This window comes from Clinocottus analis, unplaced genomic scaffold, assembly GCF_023055335.1.
Source record: "Clinocottus analis isolate CAN_PGR_092001 unplaced genomic scaffold, fCliAna1.0.p SCAF_31, whole genome shotgun sequence".
Taxonomy (NCBI): domain Eukaryota; kingdom Metazoa; phylum Chordata; class Actinopteri; order Perciformes; family Cottidae; genus Clinocottus; species Clinocottus analis.
In genome coordinates this window covers 993,844-1,019,959 of record NW_027176054.1, presented here as the reverse complement: position 1 = coordinate 1,019,959, position 26,116 = coordinate 993,844, and the positions used below count along the sequence as shown (strand labels likewise).

Below are 26,116 nucleotides of genomic sequence, written 5' to 3'. Positions count from 1 at the left end.
GTTACCAGAGCCTCCGAGACGACAAAAGCGACTGTGTCATCTCACACACACACACACACACACACACACACACACACACACACACTGTGTCATCACACACAGGCGCACCACCTTTGGTCAGACGGTTCTGTCCGTCAAAGGCGGTTAGAGAGCGCACAACCTTCTGCACTTTTAAAAAGCACATGGAGGGGTGAACGTGTGCACATAGAGAGTTTAACCTGTAGCAGTATTCGTACTGTCATGGATATTTCATGTGTATTAACGTTATATGAATGAATGAATCCTTAAATGTGCAAATGAATGGATGCCTTTATGTGCAATATATCTGTTTGCAATATGGTTCATGGTGTTGGTCACTCAACAGCTGTGATCGCAGCACCCCATCCATGAAATGACACACGGACACATCAGAGTTGATGCTGAGCTTTAATGAGAAATAACAGAACATCAGAGGACTTGATATCACTCTACAGAGGAGACACGAGGGACATGAGTCAGTACTGAGCTTCACTTACATCAAACTTCCTTTTTATCTGAAACTAAATCACCTCTGTGTGTCACAGAGAAGCAAGAACTGTCAATTGTGGAAAGATGGTGCTGGATGATGTTAACATTGTTACATTGTTACATTGATTCATTGTTATATTGATACGTTGTTATAGTGAAACATTCTTAGGTTGTTACATTGTTAGGTTGTTAGTTACATTGATACGTTGTTACATTGTTATGTTGTTACATTGTTACATTGATACATTGTTACATTGATACATTGATACATTGTTACATTGTTACATTGATACATTGTTATGTTGTTACATTGTTAGTCTTTCCTTCTCATCCTGATGTTGCTACACTTCTATCTTTAGAGTTTGATGTCCTGTTTGGCAATTTTTTTCAGAAGTAGCATCTAGTTATAATTCATTCACCTCACAAATCGTTACGTATTTCTATAAATGAAGTGGATGGATCGTCGTTGCTGGGGTCTTTGTAACAGAAGGGGGTGACTTCCTTCTTCTCACTATTGTAGCATCTCCTGCAGGAATTATTGTCACAACGGAAAATGTTGTTCATCCCGATGCTTTTCCCGCCAACACCCTTGTATGTCCCGAGCCGCAGAAGCGCTTCTTTGCGCTGTTTCTCATCCAATTGAGGACCTCCGGCTATGAACACGTTACTAAACACGACGGCGTAGTTCGTCCATTTCGTAATCTCATTTATACTTTTGAGAATGCTCATGGGATGATCTCCGCTTGTACATTTGTCAACGCACGGGGAAGCAAGAACGTAGAAGAGCATGAGATCATTTTTGTTTGGTAGATTTGTTAAGGTGCTGATGGCCGTCAGAGCGCGGTACTCAGCGTGATCAGTTCTAGTAAAACCCTCTGGAACGCCCTCAACCTGATCCCACGGTATAGGCCTGTACGCTGTTTTACTAGGAAAATCATCCCATTGTACAAGTTCTTTAGGACACTGATTCAGAACGTCGGGCCATTTCAGAAGTGTGGCTGCAACCATCTTCGTGCTCTTGTACACGTCACATTTTAAAAGCGTACGCTTCACGTCCGGAGCCGAGTCGGTGATTCCACTGACGTCGTACTTCTCCTTGTTGTTGTCGTATGGGATGCTGACAGCCGCACTGAACATGGGGAAGCTTCATCAAAGAGAACAGACACACAAGACGTCAAGCAAAACAGTTTGTTGTTAAAGTAATGGGACCAAATTAAACTGTAGACTTCAGTCATGTGTTATGGTGCGTTCACACCGAAAGCGTTGCGAAATATTTTTGCACACAGATGCGAATGGTTGCGAAAAAGCAAGTTTTTCGCCCGACGGCGCGAATGATGGCAAAAGGCATTGCGAACATTCGCTTATTCGCTCTTTCGCTCTTTCGCTTTTTCGCTTTTTAAAGAAATATTTCAAGTCTTGTTCTGAAAAATTCGCCCGATGCTGAGTTGCGACGCCAATCAGAGTTGAGAATCTCCACCCGCCATCACCGGCGTCCTGCCGTAGCAGAATTCAACATGGCTGCCGGTCCGCCTGAAAGAGCGGTGGAAGTGGCTTTATTCAGACACTCGTCCTGGAGGAGTCGGAGCTGTATGCGACTACGGATAATATTATGAACCCAGACACGAGGGCGCTGGATGTTCCCACGTATGTGGGACTTCCACAACAAGTATAACGCAGAACTAGTTGTTAATGTTCCCATGGTCGACAGCAGAAATGAAAACTGTTTTACAGGAACGTAACCGGGTCAGTTTAGGTTAGCTAGTGAGGCTATGTGCTGCTAACTACAGGAACGTGACCGGCACATTTTACGTTAGCTAGTGAGGCTATGTGCTGGTAGCTACAGGAACGTGACTGGGTCAGTTTAGGTTAGCTAGTGAGGCTATGTGCTGGTAGCTACAGGAACGTGAGCGGGCAGTTTAGGTTAGCTAGTGAGGCTATGTGCTGGCCGCGCCCCCTTTCTGCCGCAACTGGTTGCAAAAAAGCGAATAAACCACAAAGTCTCTTCTGTGAATTAAAAATTTCTAAAATCCTGGATGGTGAACAGTACGTATTACGTAATGTAGCATTTGTTCTGTCAGTCTGTGACGGATGTTGTTGTCTAGTCTTTTATTTTGAAAAAAACTTCATGAGTAATGTTCACTTACTGATCCTTGTTGTGGAGTTTGTAGCTTGGGATGTAGCTGCAGAATGAGCACAGACACACAACCTCATGTCAATGTTGGATTTTTTTCAAACAGAACAGAAGTGTTTTTGAACTTTAATGCATGTAAACATTTTCTGTTAGAAACCCAGAATACATGTATGACCCTGAAAATGAACACATGTTCCCTTTATAGGCGTCTACAGTGTCCACTAGTCTTACACACAACAGGAGAGAACAGCGAGAACTGTTGGCCGTGTTCTGTTTAAAAGAAAGGAGGAAGAAGTCCATCAACCTGTCTGCTGTTTAATACCAGATGACTCACTTGATCCAGATCTCATCAACGAGGTCCTTGAGTTGCTTTAGACTTGGTCCTGGAAATTGGTTCTGGTCCGGTCTCTTAATTTGAACCGAACAGTTCCCAACACACAGCAACAAGCTCAGCGTCACAGCCGTCCAGCTCAGTCCAGCCATCTGAGGGTGCAGAGACATCATCATGATAATAACTATACGCATTACAACCTCACAGCGCTTACAGTCTGCAGCCTCTTGCTTTTATTCAACCCAAGCTCCGCCTCCTCATGCCTCCTTAATGTGACACCAGGTGCATCATAAAAGAGACCAACAAATCTAATAATACAATTTATTCTAAAATGACTTAAAAAATTTCTCCTTGGAGATTAATAAAGTACTTTTCATTCAGTACTTTTCATTCATTCATACTTTTACTTTTGCTACCTTTTAATGTTAATATTTATGTATTTTTTCAGATTATCTTCTAGAATAATCTTAGTTTTTCGATTTAATCTCACGGAAAACAGCCCACAACCGGGATTGATATGACTTGCTCATCTATCGTATTTGAGGAGCTGAATGAAAAAAATGTTGGCGACAACTGTTAAAAAAAAAAAGAAATTTCCTGTTTTACACGACTAACTTGATGTAAAGTGATCCGTCAGCTCGAATGTTTCTAAGGAAACATCGCTCATGGGACTTGAATGGCAATGCCATTATCAGGTCGTTGTTCAGCAGAAGTCACATGGTCTCGTTTAAGAGGCTTTATTACCTTTTATTGAACTGATTAGCTTTAAAAAAAAATATGTCAAGAGTCTGTAAAGAGAAAATATGTAAGGCCACCAGTATTTATAAAAACAATAAATTAAGTCAAAAACATGGGTTCAGTGTTACTGGACTCTATAAATAAATCTAGTTTATTACTTTGAGGAACTTTTGAACGTCATACTGGTTCAAACTGCACCGAAACCAAACAGTGTTCATTTGAAATCAACATGAAACTAAACACCACTTATTCTACACATCTCTCATTTCCACCATGAGTTCTTCATGAAGAGAGAAACACAGTTAACCTGCATGAGTTCATTATATCACTTGAATTACCGGCCGAGTGAACCTGGTCTTACCTGCTTTGGTGGAGAGCGATGTGGTGCCATCTGGTTCCTCCTCAGTGAAGCTGCAGTCAGAGGGAACCTCTTTATAGAGGAGAGGCCAAACCCTCGGCGTGGCACCAAGCCCTCATTGGAGGGAATTTAACTGAATTTATCTCACTCGATTTTAAATTATAATATAGTATTTTAATTATCTGTCTGGACTATTTGCTTTTCTTGTGTTACTAAAATGTGTTTTAAGAAGAAAAAACGTTTTTTATTTAAGTTAACCTTTTGGAAACCGTGTGCGAAAATCCTCTCACGACAATTTAAAGTCCCAGCATGCCCCATTCAGACAATCTTTTGGCATAAAATACATAATTTTTCAATTTTTGAACCGAACAACACAGTTTTTTGACTGAAACTCCTTCCTAACAGGCCAAGACTTTGTTTTATTGTAATTCTTGTTGCAGATTCTGATTCTTTAGGTCCTAATCTTTCCAAAAAGGTGTCTTATTGACCGCTCCAGGAGACATTTTTGGGAAATCTGGCTAATATCATGCTGGATGTTCATAGTTATGATCAAAATATCTTTTAAGAGTGTTTTTTTTTGCAGATATACATTTTTTTTCCAAGACTTTGCTGAACAAATACATACAATAAACACAAGTATTGGAATTCATTTGGGGTTCCTACGACGACTTAAACAAGGGGGAAAGAGGTCTAGAGACAAAATTGGTTCCTTTGATTCATTTGTTCACCACATTTATACGGATGATAAAGACCTGTTAGGAACCTGTACTGGCTGTATGCATGTTAACCCTTTCAGCGCCGCATCACCAGTGTACCTCCATTAGTAGTCCAGTTGTTATACTGTGAGGTTAAGCTGTAACAAGATGAAGTGTTGCAGTTTAGCTTGGAATCACCAGAGGTCCCTTGATACAATATTATCACGATACTGCAATATTATCACGATACTGCGATATATTGATTATTGCGATATATTACCTTTTTTCAACCGCAACTTGTCCCCAAAGAAAACTTTGTCACTATATTTGATCTAATAAAATTGTCAGTCTGTTCGTCTCCCTTCAATAATTTGTATTGCAGCAAAATATGAAAGTATTACGTATCCTAGTTATTATATACTGTGAGGTCACGCTATATGTCATGAGATAAAAATGCTGTTCGATAAGTTGCAGATTGAATTTGGGAAGATGATGAGCAATACCTACATCCTTCTATCTGATCATTCAAAAACATTCAAATTCACTCATGCAAAACAAATGTTTACTCAATGTGTTTTACACACAGGCTCCACGTGAACTTCATGGCTCAACATGTCACGTGACAGACAGCGGAAGCGGTAGAGAGGGGGTGTAAAAGACTGTAAAACAACTGTTGAATCACGCGAGAAGTCGCTAAAAAAGGGAGATAGCTACAGGTGTTTAAATGGTGGATGTAGAGCAGCTGAAGGGCCGCGTGCGCTGGAGAATAATCACACAATAAGCTCGCGGTTTCAGCCGGAGCAGCGAAAGTACGTCAGAGAACAGATAAACACCGCAGACCGGAAGTTGGTCTGACTTCCGCACGCTTGACGTAGTACGTCATCACGTCACAGCGGGAGTGAAATGTCTAAAAAAAGTCCTGCGTTCCTTATCTTTCTTTAGTAAAGCGCAAAGTATTCACGTCAAGGACAACCAGTAAAAGTATACATTACGCAGAGTGTCCCATTTCAGAATAACATACATCTTCAAGTTTTTGATCTACAATAATAATAATTTATGTTTTTGTATAATTGTATAATTTTTTTTGTTGAACACATTTTTTTTTTAAATCTATATTATGAATCTTTAAAAAAACAACTTTTTAAAAAAAGTATTCATATAAATAGTTGTAGTATTGAAGTACACGTGCCTGGTGGGTGCAGTTACACCTCTCCACCGGCAGGCGACGCCAGCGAGCGGCACTCCGCTGTCAGCGAGTCGAAGGAAGAGGAAGTGAAGAAGTGAACTTAGTTTCCCAGCAGGTTGCTGTGTTTGGACGAAGATGCTGGTTCGGAAATGACAGCTTTGTGAGTAGAATGAAGCGGCGCGGTGAACTGATCCTCGACACGTGTTTAATAACCCACCCGTGGCTTAATTAATCACGTTTTCTGTCATTCGGCAGCTTCTCTTCTCGGGAAACTTGAACAGATTTAGCTCGACTCGAACAAGCTAGCTAGCGGCGTTAGCTCCGCGACAGCTACCGTGGGCTGTGATAAGAAGCTAACCTAGTTAACCTGGTTAAGTTAACCTAGTTAAGTTAAGCTACATTAGTAAGTAGATTGGTGTGAGCTCAGGTTGGTCTTACTCCTGCTGAGGTCACTGAGCTGACATGTGTATATATAAGTATATACATAAATATGGCTATATATATACGACCGAATATGTATTATAGAATGGCGTGTTATTATTATTATTACATTTTATTAATTTGTATTATTAATTTGCATAATGATTAGTATCATTATTTTTCTTTAATGCGTTGTTTTTAAATTATGTTTTATGTTTATTCCGTTTTTTAATTTTATTTTTTTAACCCGTCGCGTTGTGACGTCACATGTCGGAGCTTTTTTTTTTTTTTTAATCGATACTAATTTAGCCGTGGACGTAATGTCACACTTCTCACACGTGTCTGGTTTCAAAAAGTCATGAAGTTGGACGTTGAAGTGATTATCAGGGCGCTGAAACGTGTTAATAATCTCCCAAAGGACCATTAGAGCGAATTGGAGTTGTTTGTACAGTAAAATGTGTTGTTTTACTTTTTTTCTCTCCTCGGTATCAAAGGTCAGACTCACCAGGGAAGAGAGAGACACGTGTATTTTTAGCTCTGCTGAGAGGAGGTGGTTTCTTTTAGACTGTCCTTAAAGGAAGGGCAGCCAGCGGCTCAATTTATTATTGCACAAGTGCTAATACCACACTGTATATATAGCGTCGGTTAGTTTAATCTACATCAACGCATCATATTGTAGCGTCTCTTTGAGCACGTTGCATCTCTAAAAGGAACAACCTGTTCTCAGCTTTGTGATGAAGCATTTTGCAGCTTATACAAGAGGCTTTTTAAAGATTTTTTTTTATCTGCACAAGTAGGAAGAGCTTATCAACACATGAAAGAAACACTTTATGCTTCAGTTCATCACAAACATTCAGGTACGAGTCACTAAGCCGTCAGTAAACATTTAAAGTTAAAAGGAAACAGTGAAGCACCTTGAATGTGTACTTCAGGACAGTACCTTGATTAAAAAAACACGTGTTCACGTTACACAACTGCCTCCGGATGTTTTTTCTCTTCGGTAAACAAAGTTGTCTTGTAAAAACAGAAAAGGAGAAATCCCTGATGAACATGTTTGGCGACTTAATTTTGTTGTAGTGCGTAGTAGCGTCAAGTTAATTCTGCCCTTTTTTCACTTTGATCCCTATACAGAATATATTGGAATAATATACAGTCACTTTTTTTTTTTTTTTTTACAGTCACATACTTGTTAAAATCGTCATTAGTTAACATTAAGCTTAAATTAAGAACATCGCAATGCTGGATTCTGAATTTACCAGTGAAGCTCGACCTCGCTGACCCCAGGGGCCCTGAAAAGTCCCAGTATCATCCGATTGTGTACGTTTAAGGTGTCAATAGGGGCCAAAAACGAATGAATCCAACCGTGTTAACTGGACAGGCACCAACGCCACCCTGTCGTCCGGACTCTGACACCAACTGAGACGCTTCCTGTCGAATACCTCATGATGATTCCCCTCGCCACTGCACTCTGAGCCTAGACGCACAACATCATCCGTCAGAATTTGTTTTAAAAGTCACGAGTAAAGCTTCGCCTTATTCATTCCACCGCCACAAGCGCTTTCCCTAAGTGTCCCGTCTGCCCGTGTAAACAACGCCTCTCCGTGGCATCTCCGTGGCGTCTCCGTGGCGTCTCTGCAGCGTCTCCGTAGGTCGTCGCTTTGTTGGCTTCTTACCGAGTCCTCATCCTGTTCGGTGGGTCTGAAAACTCACCGAACAGGATGAAAAATATGAAAACTTGCTCCATTCCGTTTATCATTGTGAACTCTTTCAGGACGTCATCTTGGGCTCATTTTTTTTCACTGTTTATCAGATATTTCATCCACTAAATTGAATATGAAAGATGAGAATAATCCTCCTCGTCCCGTGCTAGGCTGTCTGGTGTCGTCCAGGCGGTGACTGACTGAGCCGATGCCTTCATCATGATGCGGAGCTGCAGCGCCCTGGTGGTCGCCCTCCTGCTGTCCCAGGCCAGAGGCTTCCTGAGCCCCTCCGAGGACGACGGCGGCGGCGTCCCCGAGGAGTGGGTGCTGCTCCACGTGGTCCAGGGCCACATCGGGGCCGGAAACTACAGCTACCTGCGCCTGAACCACGACGGCAGGATCATCCTGCACATGCGCAGCCTGAAGGGCGACGCGGACCTCTACGTGTCGGATAAAACCCTGCGGCCGAGCTTCGACACCTACAAGCTGCAGTCGGTCACCTGCGGCCGGGACGTGGTGACGGTGCCGGGGGACTTCGCCCGGCCCGTGGGCATCGGCATTTACGGCCACCCGTCTCACAAGGAGAGCGAGTTCGAGATGCGCGTGTTCTACGATCAGACGGTGCCGCAGGAAGAGCCGTTCGACAAGGGCTCGTACGCGCCGGAGGACGCACACAAGAAAAGGAAATCCCCTCAGGCGGCCGAGGAGGACTTCCAGGAGGAGGAGTCGATCTTTTGGACAATTCTAATCGGACTTCTGAAGATTGTCCTGGAGATTTTGTTTTGAAAACTTGTTTTTTCCTTCATTGCTTTTTTTCTTCTTCTTTTTGTCGCGCTCAAGTCAGCATTGATTTCGGTGACGATTCGTTTTGTGTCGCAAAAAAAGACAAAACTAAATCCTCTTTTTTTTTCTTGTGATCAAACGTGCGTAACGGTTAAAACAGACGCCAGTAGAAATCTTAAAAGTCACCAGTTGAAGCCTGACCTCGTGAGCACGAGCCTGTCGGACGCAGCAGGTTGTTGCTTTCGTCTCCTCGCTCACGGCCACAAAGAATGAAATGTTGAATCGCGGCCTTAATCTGGGCCTTTTTTGTGATTATTATTATAATTTTTTTCCGAATCGAACTGCAGTTCAACCAAAAGGGCAGAGAGGAGAATATCTCTGGAGTCTGTGAGATTTGTTTTGTTGAAATCTTGAATGTACGAGTTCCTGGTTACTTTCATGGTCCCTCCAACTACTGAAGGCAGACGTGTCGCTGGTTTATAAACGTGGGATAAAAAGCCTGTCGGGTTTTTAGTTTTTTTTCGGACTGGCAAAATAAGTTAGAAGCCGCTCGTCAACCGGCAGCTCTGATGGGTACGAACAGGACTCGTAGAGTCTGATGAGAAGCTGCACGACCGCGTCTCGTGACTTCGTAGAAGAGCCAAAGTGAAATCAGAGCGTTCTGTTTCACGGGAAAAGAAAATCTCATTAAAAAACCACGTCGATACCAATAACTGAAAGTCCAGACGTGGAGCGCAGCCTTTTCTCTATTTAAACCTTCAGTTTGAAGCTACGAGCTTTGAGCTTCATTCAAACTTAAATTAACTTTTAAAAAAACACCCAGTGGATGGAAGGAGGAGTCGCGTCTCCGGGCCGAGCGTCATCTCTGCGTCGCGTCTCGATGGAAGTCAGAAGAATAAAAAAAATTCTTCTGACTTTGGAAAGTCGGACTCGATCAGAAGGTCGACCGCGGCGGCCGACCTCTGACCTCTGAACGAAACCGCTTGTCTTAAACTCTGCACGCCTCACAGGGATGCGTGTTTCTCATCATAGAAGAACCAGGAACAACTTTAGCAATACAGTCGTCACACGAGGTTTCCTCCAGGACGGGTTCATCTCCCTTTAGGAGAGAGAGAGATGGAGAGAGAGAGGGGGGAAGTTGTATCTTATTTACTGGACATAAAGGTTGTAAACGGTTTAAAAGCTGATGATTTGTTTCCGCTCCACAGAGTTTTGCTGCTGAATCCGACGTCATGATTTCTAATTCACTGTTTCTTTCATCCTGTTTACTTAGTTTAGACTCCAAATGTCAACATGTGTGTTTACTAACAACACAAGTTGCTGCCGAGTCGGTTCCACATACGTAGCAACATTTCATTTAGGTTTTTTTCTTTTGAATCGCTCACTGTTTTTCGATTATTCTGATTTTTGTTTGCCTGTTGGACAAGCTCCTGATTTAAACAAAACAACATCATCTCCTGCTGTTTTTGGGGTTCAGTTACGAGGAAACTCGCTACCGCTGAGCAGAAATGTTCAACAGTGCCTTCAAGAGATCGCTCTGCGTGTTCCTGTTTCCAGAGACGATGCATTCAGGTTCCTAAATAAAGCAGCTGTTTTTCGCAAGACTGTTAAAAAAACTAAATCCAAACCTTCTGTCTCGTTTGTTTCTGGGTTTTTTGGTGGAGAGAAAAGTGTTAAAATGTAGAGCCGGATGCTTCTGAGAGGAACTTGTGATATTAATAATGATAAAGTGTGTAATCGTCAGCGTTTATGCTTCTAACACATGACACACGTATGACACACGCAACAAAACATGACAAAAATAAAACTGAAAACTTTCTTAATGAATTGTTAGATTTCACCTCTAACTGGAGCTTAGTACATTATGTGTCACGCTAATATGAAACCCTGCAGTCTCAGATCAGAGATGTATAGATATAGATATTTATCTATATATATATCTATATATATATATATATCTATAGATATAGATATATTAGACACTTCAGAGGGAAGTAATGTACTTTGTTTTACTTCGTCTGAAAGCTGTCGTTACTTTGCAGAGTCACAACTAATACGTGACGATATACATTATAGATTACATTATTGATTAGGAAGGAGCTCCACCTTCAACATTACGTAGACAAACAGTAATTTATAGGATTGTGAAATAAGTTAATTCAACAGAAAAATAATTTTAACATCAGTACTTCAAGAATATTTCTTCTCTGATAATAGTTTCAACAGCAGGACTTTGTAGCAGAGTATTTTTTACACTAGTATTGCTACTTTTACTCAAGTAAAAACAGTAAATAAGTGACTTGACATGACATTTAAAATGTAAAAACACGAGTTAGAAGAAAATCATTAAATATCATCTGCAAAAGATGAAGCTTTATTTACAACAAAGAGTCACATTGTTGCATTAGAGCAAAATAACTGGAAACAAACTGTGAAATAGTCCACTCTTCATCATCCTCTTCCTCCTCCTCCTCCTCATGAGAGTCTGGAGGCCAGCTCGATGCTGTTGATCCTCAGCACCGTCTGCGGCTGGATGATGATCCTCTTGCGCTGGTACCGGTGTCTCTTCCAGAACCGCATGTGGACTTTGGGCCAGGACTCAGTCTTCTCGATCACGGTGGCCTCGACCCGGACCAGGTCCCTGCCCAGCAGGGGTCGCCCCAGCAGGGTGAAGTCCTCCGCGCCGACCAGCAGCACCTTCTCCATGCGGATGCGCTCCCCGCAGGCGGCCTCGAAGTGGTTCTCGATCAGGATCAGGTCCTCGCTGGTGACCTTCCACTGGCGGCTGGCGAAGTGCACGACGGCGAACAGGCGGCCGAAGTCCTGCCGCTGGATCCGCAGGTTCACGGCGCTCACCACCGCGGCGTGTCGGCTCCGCTCCTCCTCCTCCGAGTGCGGGCTCGTCGTCTCGGGCCACGGGGGCCTAGACAGCGAGGTCCGGGGCGTCGTGTCCACCAGGTCCCCCCGGCCCACGACGGAGCTCTGCGCTCGGACGGCAGTAGCAGCAGCGCCGGGAAACAGCCGGCAGGGCCTGGGCAACAACCTGGTGCATGTCCTCCACAACAACGCTCCTGTGGACAGCGACATCTTGACAGGAAGCGCCCTGGGTCGCACCGCGCATGCGTGACTTCAAAAACGTATCTGCGCATGCGTGACGACAGAGTCACCTGACCTGACTTTCTCTGTTCTCAAAAACATCTTTCCGTGGGAAAAAATACTCACCGGTGGAAAGTAACTAAATCTATACACTTAAGTATTGTACTACTACTCCTTTACCTCTCAAAGGTACTTATTGTACTTTTTACTCTATTTCAGAGATAAATATTGTACTTTTTACTCCATTTCAGAGGTAAATATTGTACCTTTTACTCCATCTCAGAGTTAAACGGTGTACTTTTTACTCCATTTCAGAGGTAAATATTGTACTTTTTACTCCATTTCAGAAGTAAATATTGTACCTTTTACTCCATCTCAGAGTTAAACATTGTACTTTTTACTCCATTTCAGAGGTAGATATTGTACTTTTTACTCCATTTCAGAGGTAAATATTGTACCTTTTACACACATCTCATGTATTGCTGTAGATTAACCAAATCAACAGTAAATAAAGGAGTCTTCAACAATAAAACACATTAATGCAACAGTAGTATATGAATCAAAAAACAAAATACATATATAAAAGTAAAACTGACAGAACATGTCACTGTACATTTAGGTGAAAATAAAAACTTGTATATATATTTTTTTTTTTTTAGTGTACGAGATTTACTTGTAGTGGAGTAATTGCAGGTACTTTTACAATATCTAAATACTTATTTTACCACGTGTACTATTTGTTACACCAACTCCAAATACTGCAGTTCTGTCTTCGGACTTCTATTACGACCTTGTGAGTCCGGTGGCTGTGATTTACCACAGCCAGTGAACGCGGCGCAGATCCGCCTCCATTTTGTATCGGTCGGCCCGTTTCCGGGTTTCCAAGGAAGGGACCGATAAAAAAAAGAAGAAGACGGTGTCAGTCAACAAGCGAGTATGGATCTGCTCGCAGCCGCTCAGGAGTGCGGTTAACGTTTATCTACCTGGACGCGTTTAACAGTGAACTCCTCGAAGAAGAACTTGCCGACCGGAAGTCGGACTGACAGCCGGAAAGTGAAGCGAACTGCGGCGAAGCTGCGCCGTCTAACCGCCGCGAGCCGAAGCGAACATTAGCCGGCTAACTTACGTCACCAGGACTTTGCCAGCGTCCTAATTTCTACATATATTTTTTTAGGAGGGGGGCGTCTTTCTATTCATGTTGTTTTGGGGGACAAGCTCACCAACCGGCCACGTGTTCGAGTCCCGCGGTGAGTACGTTCTCGGTGGTTGTTGAAGCTAACTTTTAAGCTAGCGCACAGGTGTGTTTCTCCATTTACCTGGGTGCGGCTAACCTACCTGTCCGGGCCTGAGTTTAATCCTGTTTGTTTCGAGCTTTAATCGGTGGTGGAAAGAATTACTCAGATAATTTACTCAAGCACAAGTACTGACGCTTATATCACACAGCAGGGAGAAACATACTCCCTAATAAGTAAAACAAGAAAAAGTCCTCTGTTAAAGGTAACGTGCATGTTTTGTTTTTGTCGAACTGCATTCATGATTTAACGCTGTAGCTTAACATGTCTATGAGTACATTGGTGCTCCACTGCCAAACAACAGGGACTATTTTTCTGCTGCGCTGGAAGTGTATGAGCACAAACAAACAACGGGCTGTGGTGCAGCTTTACTTTGGCTGTCAAGCTTAAAAAAACACACTCACACACACCAGGGGCTTTGGCTTAGTGTGTTTCCTTGACCACAAAAGCATCTTAACTTCCTCATACCCTCTAGTTTCCCTGTGCAGTGGTGATTTATGTCGACTTCTCTCCATTAAATGTCTGTTTGGGTGGACTTCAGGCATCTTGACCTACTTACTGCACCGCTTTGATCTCTAGTGGAAAGACTCAGTCTGATTTATAAAGGTTCAAAGGTCAGGGACCTATATTACTACAATATTAAAAGTTATTCAGCATTAAAAGTATCCATTATGTGCCATGTGGTCCCTTCTGTATTGTTGTTTTGGTTATTTTCTTCGCCATCTTATGCGTTTCCTTTGAAAATGTGTTTACATCGTGATGAGAGACTGACGTAGTGCCAAATACCTGTAGTAAAACAATGCTTACATTTTGGTATCGATACTTTAATACCATTTTTAGTTTACTTGAAGTCTATTGTAGTACATCTTAGTGTCGGATACCACATCCTCGTCAGGAAAAAGTTGCAGATTGATTGCTGCAATTCCATACATGAGTTATATTTATATCCTAGGCCTAACGTTGTAATTGTATTTTATCTGTTTAAAGTCTCTAACTCAAGGTTTCTGAGTGAAATAAAAGTGTGGTAAAGTTGTTTTTAAGCAGAACAGATTCACTGGTTTCAGCTTCCCATGGTTATTTCTTTTTCTTCTTTTCTCTTATACTAAACTCTAAACTGAGCATCTTTTGGGACTGTTGGGCCGACGGCGTTGGTGCACAAAGCTCACAGTTACATGAAGACAAACCCAAAGCTTCTATTCAGGTCTCAGTGATTTCTTAAATCAGTATTTTTCTAAATGCTCGTGTCGGCAGAAAGAGGAACGTTTTGTGGTTTGGCACCAGCTGTATTTCAGAGTGAAGATATTTTCATATAAAGACGGTAATTTTGGCTGCAACAACTCACTATTTTACACAACAGTTATCTATCTGAGCTGAAAGAAAGTAGTGGGAACTTCCCATCAGATGTTCAATGAGTCCAAACTCATGTTCTTATAGTTATACATTTAACTCTCTTCAATTCATAGAAAGCCTTTGTACTTCCAAAGCTACAAGAAGTAGTTTTGGGGGGTATTTTAACTTAATAATTACATTAACTTCACCTCATTATCAAATAGTCTCTGATGAAACGTCTGCTGCTGATGGATTAAACAGTTAATCGACTAATTGCTGCGGCTCTACTTTAGCGCAGTGATTCAATATCTGAATGAATGCCAGAAAGACCCAAAAGTAGTCAAATGCGTGATGTCATCCGTCAACTTGGTTTTAAGTTCATGTACCTCGACTTCAAAAAGAGTGACGTCTTTGTGTCAGGCGTGTGTTAATTGTGATTGTGTACTTATTGTGATTATTAGTGGAATAATAACGGGCGTAATAATGCTTGTGACGTCACCCATTGGTTTGTGGACTGCGGCATAGACTTCTATACAACCAGAGGAGTCGCCCCCTGGTGGTCAGGAGACAGAAAGCAGCTTTCATGGAGGTTGTTTCCTGGTTTTGAAGCTCGTCTCACTGTGGCGGACAGGCGACCCCCATCCTCAGTTTCTGCCTGTGCGTCTTTCTTTCTAAACCTTGTCGCTGACTGACTGGCGAGCTTGCTCGGTGAGATTCCTTTGGTTTCTTTTCGATGGAAACTTGCCCCAACACTCAACCAGGACGCCTGAGGAATGGAGCCTGGAGGGTGGGGTGAGGAGCCGGCGCCGCCTGCGTGAGCCAACAGCGGCTAACTGGTTTGGGGAGATCCAGTGACCTCGGTCGTCAGCCACAGACTGGAGGCCGTGGACTCCATATTTTTTTTGTTTCTGGCCACAGAAAGCACTTTAATATCGTGCGCTACACAATAAAGCACTCTCACTCTCGGCCTTTTACAAAGCAGCGGCTTGTGGCCACTTCGTCCTCGTTACCAGAGGCAATAATGAAGCCGTTCACGGCAACACACCGAGATGTCCTCAAGGGAAGAAACAACCCCCAAAAAAACATTTCACTGGTTAAATTCAAAGGCTTTTTGTTGGTGAAAAGAGACGACGCTAAACTTTACTTCAGCAAAGCTTCAAGTACGCACGTCTTTGACCTGCTCTCGTGTCGCTTGCGTTGGTTATTGTTCTGCACGGATATTTTATTTTTAACCAAATCTCCAAGATTATCGGTATAAAAAAAGCAAATTCAGGCGTGTTTCCATCCACCAATGTGATGAAATACATTGAGTTGCTTCACAGAGATGGAAGAGATGCAACGAGATGACGTAATGTGACGTAAATATGACGTTTCTGTTTGTGGTTTGTTCTGGATCATCGCTCCACGCGGATCAGTTTCAAATGTTCACTGATAAAAAGCAGCGTTTCCAGTTTCATACAACGAAGGCCGACTCGTTAGATGTTTTCTTCATGTACAAAGTTTTATCGGCGTGTTTATTCGCCGGTGTCTTCTGCAGATCAAAGGACTAAAATGCTCCTAAAAGGACATCAAACATGCAAGAACACATCATTTTGAAAAGGGGTTTTCCTTCTTGTGCTAAAGAGCTAACAGCGAAGTAAATGCACTCATGTTTTTACCGTAATGAGCGCAGCTGCAGTTCATGAATAAACAATGAGCAATACTATTATCATATTTCTGTGCAATACTGTTATATCTTTTATATTTTTCACCTTAAGTTTATTGTAATTGTGTGTCAGGAGGAGACTTTTCATTGTATAGAGTAACGGTCTGTTATCTGCACAGGACAGTAAAAACATCTTGAAACTTGATTTTTAATTCACGGCAGTTGGTTCTCAAATGGAGGTACGCAAGATGCTTTTATGAATATATTTAAAATAAGCATCCATAAAAAATCATTTAGAATAGTTATTTAATAATCATTCAATAAGAAACAAGTCTTGAGTTCATAAAGTGTACATATTCTATATTAAATCAGACACTGATGGCACAGCGCTGTGGATTACATGCTTACAAAATGAGCTGCTAAAAATGCTTTGCACTTGTCAGTGGGACCTTAAACGCACCGCTGAATAAAGGTTGAGTATTGCTGCTTTACGGGATCCGAGCGTGTTTTTTTTTTTTTTAAAGCTTTAACCAATTTTAAAACAAGTAAATAAACGTTTGTGTGTTGTTTCGCAGGAGTCCGTGCGCGTCGTCCCAGCTGAGCCGGTGACGCCGCCGGTCCTCACCCACCCGACGCAGAGCGGCGCCAGCAGCGGCGGGACAGGATGCCCGCTCCTCCCCCTCCTCCTCCCCCTCCCCCGGGACCCCCGCCTCCCCCCACCTTCAGTCAGGTCAGTGACTGAACTCGCCCTCGTCAAGCAGCCGCAGATTCTACCTCAGATTATTGTGGAGCCGAATCGGGAACCATTTATTGCCACGCGTGTTTCCACACGCGAGGAATTTGCAAGAAATGGGAGCGGGGTTTAAATTTACACGAGAATATGAAAATGTAAATAAAGTGCACAGGCTAACGGTACTTTAAGGAGCGATGTAAGTGTGTTGGGAACGTGGCGAGTGCATCGAGTAATTCCACTGAAGTTAACGGGGATGTTGGAAGTCAGTCGCTGGAGTTTCCCCCCCTGAAGGTTCACGAGTCACAGCAGAAAACAACACAGTTTAAGACAACAAAAACAACACAAAACAATGAGCACCGACACACCGAGGCAGCCATCTTGTTTGTGTGCTAAAAATGACACGTCCTTTTACTTGCAAGTCGTCTTTTAAAAAAAAATAATAATAATTAAATAATCAAACGCAGCGAAAATCCTTGAAAAACAAAGTGTAGTAAAAGTTGTGTAAATGAGTTATATTCATGTGTTCATTTAGTTTGAAATAATGAATCTGCTTTTAAAAGAAAGAGGCTCAACATATCAGCAGCATACATACAGGCATCTATATAAATGTTTATTCTTTTAATCAAACTATTGTCTCTCATTCATTTGAGTCATTTAAGGTTTACTGTATGCTTTGAATCCTCATTGTTAGTTTAAATACTACATTTTATCACTTTTTACTGTTTACACACACATTTCACACAATGTTTGCTCATGAACATTTGGTTAAAAGTTATGGAAATTCGGGAACTGGAGGCGCGGACGCTGACTTGTTGAACCTCCGTCTGCAGGCGAACACCACTCCTCCCAAACTGGGCTCGTCCGAGGCTAAAGGCAGAGGAGCGCTGCTGTCGGACATCTGCAAGGGCGCCAAGCTGAAGAAGGTTGGCGTGGTCAACGACCGGAGCAGTCCCATCATAGAGAGTGAGTTTAACACACAAACATGCGCGCGCACACACACACACTGGTGTGTGACAGTGATGCTCGTGTTTACAATCTGCGCTCAGAGGAATGTGACTTCAGACGCGTCGGTGGCGTTCTACACATTTAGTTTTAAAGGTTGTTCTTTACCGTGAAAACGCACCTCGAGGTCGACCAGCCGGCTTCTGTACGGAGCTTTCTGCCACGCTTCATGGTCTTCACCAACAAATTGGAAAAAGCCAACAATCTGCTGATAAGACCGAGGTTCATTCCGTTTATTTGACCTTGATTTTAAGTGATATTGTCAAACAGTTTTTATATTATATTCAAATAGTAAGACGGCTATAAATAATAAATAATGTAAATATGCAAAGTTATTCTGCAGCCTCGTTGGAAATTAAAGTCGGAAAGAATTAGCTCGATAGCGCCCCCCTTTGGAGGACCCTCAAGCTCCGCCTACTTAGATTTTCCGCCATTTTGAATTTAGTAAAAAAAAAACACTTGATTTCCATCTCTTCCCAAACGCTGAGTCCGATTCTCACGAAACTTTCTGTGGATCATTATTGGTTCGATGTGATCAAACGATACTTTACAACCGTGTTGATACCTCATTGCGTTGAGAAGATATGAACCAATTAACCTCTTAGGGGCGTGGCCTGGTACGTCAATACACATAACTTCCAAATCTCTTAATATTTCAATATTAAAACGCGTTTCTTGTTCTGCTTTCATTTCATGTTGACACGCCTCTTCCTTTTCTCAACAGAAGGAGGTGGAGGTGGTAGCAGTGGAGGTGGTGGAGGTGGTAGCAGTGGAGGTGGTGGAGGTTTTGGAGGCGGAGGGCCAATGGGAATGGGAGGCCTTTTCCAAGGAGGTGTGCCAAAATTACGCTCAGTTGCAGGTAAAAAAAACAAACATTCTTTGCTTTATTTTTTTTGATGATCTGATTGTTAATATTTTCAAAGTGTTTGGCGACGAGTTTGTGATGTTCTGCACGTCCTCCGTGTGAAGGAGTGAACCAGAGAGGAGTCAAAGCTACGATCTACGCCGTCCTCACGTCGTTGATATTCAGTTTAGTTCATTCAGCTTTCTGGAAGCTTCCACACAAACGATGTCGAGAACACGAGATGTTAAGACGTGACGGAGGATGTTGACGGCGACGCATTAAAGAACCACCAACGCGAAGAAATTCACGAGCCAGAATCGAGCAGATCCGGTTATTTCCAGCTTGATGGACCTTTTCCTTCTTTCTTTCCTCCGCTTCTCTGCCGGAGCCGAAGGAGCGAAAAGGCTGTAAATTATGAATGAACTTTCTTATTTTAGAGCTTTTAAAGATGTTAGACGAGAGCGTCCGACCTCCTGGCATCTGGAGGGAGAGGGACGATCACCCCGTTTAGTGATGAGTTAGTGATGAGTTAGTGATGAGTTAGTGATGAGTTAATGGAGGTCGGCCAGAAAATAAATGAAATGAGCTTGCGTTGACATTTCATCCTGTTTCTTCTTCTACTGTGACGAAATAAACACGACCTCTCTCTCTCTCTCTCTCCCTCTCACCTCTTTCTCCACCTACTTCTCTCTCTCTCCCACATCTCGCTTTCTCTCTCTCTCTCTCCACCTCTCTTCGCTCTTTCTCTCTCTCTCCTCCCACCTCTCTTTCTCTCTCTCTCACCTCTTTCTCCACCTACTTCTCTCTCTCTCTCTCTCCCACATCTCTCTTTCTCTCTCTCTCTCTCCTCCCACATCTCGCTTTCTCTCTCTCTCCACCTCTCTTCGCTCTTTCTCTCTCTCCTCTCTCTCCTCCCACCTCTCTCTCTCTCTCCTCCCACCTCTCTCTCTCTCTCCTCCCACCTCCCTCTTTCTGTCTTTCTCTCCTTCCACCTCTCTCTCTCCCTCTTTCTCTCCCACCCTCCTCCTACCTCTCTTTCTCTCTGTCTCGCACTCTCCTCCCACTTTTCTTTTTCTCCCCCCCTCCTCCTCTCAGATGGATCAGTCGGTGGCTCGGTGGGCCGCTCGGCCCTGCGTCCTCCAGGCTCTCGGGCGGCGGCCCCTCGTCCCCCGGCGGGTCGCTCCTCGTCTCCCTCGTCGGCCAACAAGCCGTCTCCCCCGGAGCACCAGCGCTCCCACCGGCCCTCGCTGCCCGACATCTCTCGCCCCGCCCACAACAACAACAACAACGGCGGCGGCGGCTCCTCCACAGGCGGCGGCGGCGGCATGAAGCACAGCACCTCGGCCCCGCCGCCTCCTCCGCCCTTCAACAGAGGCGGCCGCAGCAACGCTCCGCCTACTCCCAACCAGAAGGTCCACACTCCGCCTTCCTCCTCGTCCTCCTCCTACAGCCGAGAGAAGCCCCTCCCACCGACGCCCGGCAGAGGCCACACCCCTCCCGGCAACGCCAAGCCTCCTCCGTCTTCCAGCAGACCGCCGACGGGCGGCTCCGCGGCTCCTCCCCCGCCGCCGCCGCCGTACAGGCCGCACTCGACGGGCGGCGTCTCCAACGGGCCGTCCCACGTGGACGGGGGCGGCGCTCCGGAGCTGCCGCAGAGGCACAACTCGCTACACAAAAAGCACACACCAGGGGGCGGCGGAGGAGGAGGAGGAGGACGCAGCCTCGCTCCTCCACCTCCTCCATCACCGTCTCCATCCTCGGTGAGGGAGGCCGGCAGGCCGCCACCGCCCGCCAGAGAGCCACCTGGACGCAGAACAGGTACACACACACACACACACACACACACACACACACACACACACACACACAATGATGTGATGGACATAACTTTAGTATCAACACGCTGAGGATATGAGTGGAGAGGAATGTTCCTTCAGGACCTGAAAGTCAAAGCGAGTTCTGACTCGTCATCTCAGAGGCGTTCGATATATAAATAAATAAATAAATAATCAGAATTGTGCGTGATCACCAACAGGAAGGTTCTTGTTCTTGTTCTGCAGTTCCCGTGTTGTGATTGGTCTCCTGGTTCCTCTGCATTCCTGCAGCCGTGTGCAACGTCTCAGCCTTCCTCTTCACTTTCACCTCCTCCTTTCTTTTTTTTTCTTCGTCTTAAGTTGCTGTCTCGTTTCCTCGTTGTGCCGTGTTTTTAAAATTATTCTGACGTGAGCTGTGCAGAGGAGCTGATTCACATTAGTGTGTGTGTGTGTGTGTGTGTGTGTGTGTGTGTGTGTGTGTGTGTGTGTGTGTGTGTGTGTGTGTGAAAACAATTCAGACTAATTCAGTGGAGGAAGTCCTTTATGAATTTTAATTAATAGTCACATCGTGTGTGTGTCTCTCTCTCTCTGTATGTGTGTGTGTCTCTCTCTCTCTGTATGTGTGTGTGTCTCTCTCTCTGTGTGTGTGTGTGTGTGTCCTCACAGCTCCACAGGTTCCTCCCTCTGGATCTCGTAACGGCGCCCGTGATGCCCCGCCCCCTCCTCCTCCGTACCGCGTCCACAGCTCCGTGGCCTCAGAGGTTCACAGCCGGGCGCCCAAGCCGCACCTTCCCCCTTCCTCTTCCTCCTCCGTCTCCTCCTCCTCGTCCTCTTCCTCCCGAACCCCGGCCGGACCCCCTCCGCCGCCCCCGCCCATCCGGAACGGCCACTCCTCCTCCTCCTCTTCCTCCTCCAAGTCCATCACAGGTGAGCCGCCGCGCTCCACCGGCCGCTCAGGTGTTTGTGCGTTTGCCTCCGTGGACAAATGAATGTGAAAAGAGACACAACGCACTTCCGGGTGACGGCTTAAGAATGGCGGCGTGTTTTCTTTCCGTCCACTACTGAGAAACACCAGATACTACGTCTCCCATAATGCACCTTGCCACCTTTAATTTACCTTCAGTTGTGAATGCAGACTTTCTGTAGAACGTTTTCATCGCACTGAAGCCGCTGAAGGAACGAAGGAACGAAGGAACGCTTCTTTCTAAAGGCAGCCGCTGTTCTCTTGCTGAGCTGGTTTCAGCTCTTCCTTCCTCTCTTCCCCTCTTTCTTCTCTTCCCCTCTTTCTTCTCTTCCCCTCTTTCTTCTCTTCCTCTCCTCCTTCTCTTCCTCTCTTTCGTCTTTCTTCTCTTCCTCTCTTTCTTCTCTCCCTCTCCTTCTCTTTCATCTCTTCCTCTCTTTCTTCTCTTCCTCTCTTTCTTATTCTTTAATCTTTTTCTTCTCTTCCTCTCGTTCATCTCTTCCTCTCGCTCTTCTCGTCCTCTCTTCTCTTCCTCTCTTTCTTAGTCTTTAATCTCTTTCTCTTTTTTCTCTCTTCATCTCTTTCTTCTCATCCTGTCGCTCTTCTCTTCTTCTCTCTCATCTCTTCCTCTCGTTCTTCTCTCCCTCTCCTTCTCTTTCATCTTTTCCTCTCTTTCTTCTCTTCCTCTCTTTCTTATTCTTTAATCTTTCTCTTTTTCATCTCTTCCTCTCGCTCTTCTCTTCCTCTCGCTCTTCTCTTCCTCTCGCTCTTCTCTTCCTCTCGTTCTTCTCTTCCTCTTAGATTATTTAGTAATCGTTGTGGAGTTTGGAGTCGTAGAAGAAACAAAATGTTCTCAGACGATAAACTGCAGACACTAAAGTCAGTTTGAGAGTTTGACTTTGTGTCGTTTTGTAAAGTCTTTCATGCAGAATATTATAAAGTAAATCTGTTTTGATGCTTCGCATGATAAACATCTTGAATCTGTTTTCCTCCTCCAGATGATTTTGAATCCAAGTTTAACTTCCACCCCGTTGAGGACCTTCCACCTCCAGAGGAGTATCGGCATTTCAGCAAAGTCTACCCCAGCAAGACCAGCAAGGGTACAAGTACACACAGTACAGAGTACACACAGTACACACAGTACACACAGTACACACAGTACACACAGTACACACAGTACAGAGTACACACAGTACAGAGTACACACATTTAAACTCTTCAATACACTGTCCCGGCCGCTTGCGTGTTCTTCTAGGTGCTGGGCGCTGCGTGCTGGGCGCTGCGTGCTGGGCGCTGCGTGCTGGGCGCTGCCGTCGGACTAGTTTCTGGTTTATTTGACCAGTAAAAACAAACGACGAGGCGTGAAGTGATGAACACATGACTTGAAGTGTCAGGAGGAACAGACAAAATATGACCTTTTTTTAAATGTAGTGAATGATTCATGTTTTATATTTTATACACAATCTGTGTCTCAATTTATAACTTATGTTGATCCGTTAATGATTTACACACCAGAGCGTTTATGAAGAGAGAGATGACCTCTAGTGACCTCTCTCTGTATCTGTCTCTCTCCCCTTCTCTCTCACTCTTTCTTCTCTCTCTCCCTCACTCTTATCTCTCTCCTTCTCTTACTTCCTCTCTCACTCTCCTCTCTCTCTCTATCTGTCCCTCCCACCTCTCTCTCTCTCTCTCTCTCTCTCTCTCTCTCTTCGTCTCTCTCTCTCTCTCTCTCTCTCTTCGTCCCTCTCTCTCTCTCTCTCTCTCTCTCTCTCTCTCACTCTCTCTCTCTCTTACTCTCTCTCTCTCTCTTTCTCTCTCTCTCCCTCTCTCTCTCTCTCTCCCTCTTCCTCCTTTAGCCATGATGAGAGGAGCTCCTCCGGCGCCGCCTGTGGGAAGGTGAATGGACCTCTAAGACACACTCTAATCACGCACACACACACACACACTAACACTAAAAACCACCAGCTGGAAGCACAACGTCAACACCGCGACGCCTCAGCAGGTTTGACACGACTCGCCGGCCACTTCCTGTCTTTGCACAAGAGAACGGAGGAAAGAAAAGACTCGCGGGTCAGAATCCGGCGTCTCCGCTGACTCGACGTCGAGGACGAACATATCAGGACCGAACTCCAAAACTCTGCATTCCATCTTCTTCTGTTTGATCCGTGGTCGTGATTCATAACGGAGACTTTCTGAATAACCTTTCGTTTTATTGTTTTGGTGTCGGCATTAATTTTTATTCTATTTTTGGAATTCATGTTTTCAGCTGTTGACTTGCAGCCGAACTGACGGTGCCATGCGTGTGGGGGCGGAGAGTAATGATTGTGTTTAGTTTTTTAGAGGGGTTATATTTTGTCATAGCCATTCCAGGAGTGCCAGAGGAGGGATCGACTCTGTGTGTGTGTGTGTGCGTGCGTGTCGGTGTGCGTGTGTGTCGGTGTGCCAAAACTGGGTGGAGTCACGTGAACTGCACAGGAAGCTTCCCTACATATTTTAGGTAGCGTCAAAGTCGGGTTACAAGTCGCTCCTACCGTCGCTGGGTCTCCTCCACTGTAGCCAGCTAGCGCTGCTGCTAGCTCGCCGCTGCTGCTACTAACTCGCCGCTGCTGCTGCTAGCTCGCCGCTGCTGCTACTAGCTCGCCGCTGCTGCTACTGCCCTCAGACGACGACCCGCCTACCTGTGCCTGCTGTCGGAGAACTAGCGGCCAGCCGGCGGAAAACTAGCGGCCAGTTAGCTGCCTTCAGCGAGGAGCTAGCGGCCAGCTGTCGGAGAATTAGCAGCCAGCTAGCTGGCTACAGAGAGGAGCTAGCGGGTACACCCACCGAAAGGCAGTAGCGGCTTATAACGCGACTTTTACGATACACAGAAATAGTTTTAAAATTCTCTGAAAGGTTTGGAGAGGGGATTCTTCCCCGTTTGGTTTCTTCTTCTTTTTTTTGTGCCCCCTAACTTTCCTTTTCATTCGGTGGGCGATGTTTGTATTTCCATTTTTTTCAGGCGATGTTGCACGGAAGCTCAACTTGCTTCCCCGAGACGCTGTGCATGACTCATTTATGCACACAACAAACACAAAAACACTACGAGGCTTCGTCCTTCACGTTTTCTCCGATGTGTGTTTGACAAACTGTGGCTCACATATTCAGCGTCTTTCTCCAAACACGCAGCGGAGGGCCAACACTAAATTATTTGTTCACTGGACCAAGACTGCATGATTATGTTCTTAAAGCTGCAGCGCAGAGTTGTCGAAGGTGTTCATGAGGGATCATTGATCAACTTCCTGTCCGGGGGGGAAGTCGATCTAGAAGCTAAACTCTGTTCTAACTTTTTATTTCCTATTTTTGATAGAAGGTCTTATACGGCCAGATGCGTTTGAGTTGCTATGCAGGAAGCGGTTTGTACCGATTGTAGTTGTTAGCAGCTAACCAAAATAAAACATAAAAAAAATAACCATGAAAAAAAAAAGGAACACTTAAGTGCCACAGAACAGTTTGAGCAGATGGAGCTTCTTTACTTTTCTCCAAGCTTGACTTTTAAAAACACTAACTGCATCTATTCACTCTTTAAGATGAACGAACGCTCAGTGACGCGGCGCCCCCTGCTGGTCTTTGCCTTACACTAATCTGTTGTCACTCATCGGTACCAGTGCTTCTTTCTTTTTCTTTTCTGGGGGGTAAAAGATGATGACGACAAGGTAAATAAGAAACATGTTTATTGGAGAGAGAAAGAGAGAAAAAAATGCAATAAATATTGTATATTTACATTAAGAAATATGGTAATCATAGTTATTGATCTATTTTTTATGTTGTAAAAAGCTTGTAATATAGAAAAGAGAAATGATTATAACGGTCTGATGGACTCTGCATGCTTGTTTTTGGCCAACGAGCTGAGTGGATGTGAGGTTTTTAACCAACGAGCCAACATTTTTGGGGATGCCGTTTCTATTAAAAACAATAAATCCTTTAGTCGGTGTTGTGATGCGGGTGGTGGAGGATTGAAACGCTTCCTGTCCCGGATGTTTGCTCACTCCTGTTCTCACTTTGTCCACTCAGAGCAGAATCATGTGGTCATTTCATGTTAATCAACCATGTTTTCATCATTTGGAATAATTTCAAATAAATATGGGGAAAAAGGGTACTGGATGTGTGTTGTTGTCTCTTCCTCCTAGTAATATTTTAGTATTTTTACTTTGAGTCAAAGTGGCAATATAAGAAATTCTACTCTTTATATTTTACTAGACTTGTGTACCTCTAACTTGTTGGAATATAATGCTAATAAATATAACTTTTGTTGCGCTAACATAAGTATTGTGTTAAGAATTGACTGTTTTTGTGTGACGGCCTGAAACAATTTTGAACTCAGTCTCAAAATGCAAATATGAACATTAAGATGTTTAAACATTTGATCACTTCCTCTGATTAATTATCCCCGCGGTCTTTTTAGGCCTTTTCCACAGCCACAGTTCAGTGATGAATGTAAGTTTCACAATTCGTTTATAAGATTTAGGATTAAGTACACACATGGTGAGCTTGTGACTGTGTAATACTACTGCG

At 44.2% G+C, this 26,116-nt stretch overlaps 4 protein-coding genes across 4 annotated transcripts; 2 read left to right on the top strand and 2 right to left on the bottom strand.

Annotated features, from left to right (window-relative positions):
- Nucleotides 1-927: 927 nt before the first annotated feature.
- Nucleotides 928-4,476, bottom strand: LOC137798677 (uncharacterized). Its single transcript, XM_068595578.1, has 4 exons — nt 4,069-4,476; nt 2,973-3,121; nt 2,652-2,687; nt 928-1,651 (listed from the first exon to the last, which is right to left on the bottom strand). Exons 1-4 carry the CDS (start codon nt 4,096-4,098, stop codon nt 928-930), a joined length of 939 nt encoding a protein of 312 aa, XP_068451679.1. The 5' UTR covers nt 4,099-4,476.
- A 1,544-nt stretch (nt 4,477-6,020) lies between these two features.
- Nucleotides 6,021-10,559, top strand: cunh6orf120 (chromosome unknown C6orf120 homolog). The gene is made up of 2 exons (XM_068595747.1): nt 6,021-6,106; nt 8,237-10,559. The coding sequence occupies exon 2, from the start codon at nt 8,286-8,288 to the stop codon at nt 8,850-8,852; it is 567 nt and encodes a 188-aa protein (XP_068451848.1). The 5' UTR covers nt 6,021-6,106; nt 8,237-8,285; the 3' UTR covers nt 8,853-10,559.
- A 688-nt stretch (nt 10,560-11,247) lies between these two features.
- Nucleotides 11,248-11,952, bottom strand: mrpl21 (mitochondrial ribosomal protein L21). Its single transcript, XM_068595696.1, has one exon. The coding sequence runs from the start codon at nt 11,934-11,936 to the stop codon at nt 11,325-11,327; it is 612 nt and encodes a 203-aa protein (XP_068451797.1). The 5' UTR covers nt 11,937-11,952; the 3' UTR covers nt 11,248-11,324.
- Nucleotides 11,953-12,717: 765 nt separating this feature from the next.
- On the top strand, nt 12,718-25,700 carry wipf2a (WAS/WASL interacting protein family, member 2a). The gene is made up of 8 exons (XM_068595729.1): nt 12,718-13,192; nt 16,787-16,941; nt 17,775-17,907; nt 18,671-18,805; nt 19,886-20,608; nt 21,271-21,531; nt 22,564-22,665; nt 23,422-25,700. The coding sequence occupies exons 2-8, from the start codon at nt 16,876-16,878 to the stop codon at nt 23,463-23,465; spliced, it is 1,464 nt and encodes a 487-aa protein (XP_068451830.1). The 5' UTR covers nt 12,718-13,192; nt 16,787-16,875; the 3' UTR covers nt 23,466-25,700.
- The last annotated feature ends 416 nt before the right edge of the window (nt 25,701-26,116 follow it).

Bases quoted from the DNA above. Each gene is read 5' to 3' on its own strand.
- wipf2a (XM_068595729.1), top strand. From the start codon at position 16,876: ATGCCCGCTCCTCCCCCTCCTCCTCCCCCTCCCCCGGGACCCCCGCCT. The intron at 18,806-19,885 runs GTAAAAAAAACA...TCCTCCTCTCAG, and splicing joins AAAATTACGCTCAGTTGCAG to ATGGATCAGTCGGTGGCTCG. The intron at 21,532-22,563 runs GTGAGCCGCCGC...TTCCTCCTCCAG, and splicing joins CTCCTCCAAGTCCATCACAG to ATGATTTTGAATCCAAGTTT.
- mrpl21 (XM_068595696.1), bottom strand. From the start codon at position 11,936: ATGTCGCTGTCCACAGGAGCGTTGTTGTGGAGGACATGCACCAGGTTG.
- LOC137798677 (XM_068595578.1), bottom strand. From the start codon at position 4,098: ATGGCACCACATCGCTCTCCACCAAAGCAG. The intron at 3,122-4,068 runs GTAAGACCAGGT...CTGCACCCTCAG, and splicing joins ATCGCTCTCCACCAAAGCAG to ATGGCTGGACTGAGCTGGAC. The intron at 1,652-2,651 runs GTAAGTGAACAT...TCTTTGATGAAG, and splicing joins AAACTCCACAACAAGGATCA to CTTCCCCATGTTCAGTGCGG.
- cunh6orf120 (XM_068595747.1), top strand. From the start codon at position 8,286: ATGATGCGGAGCTGCAGCGCCCTGGTGGTCGCCCTCCTGCTGTCCCAG.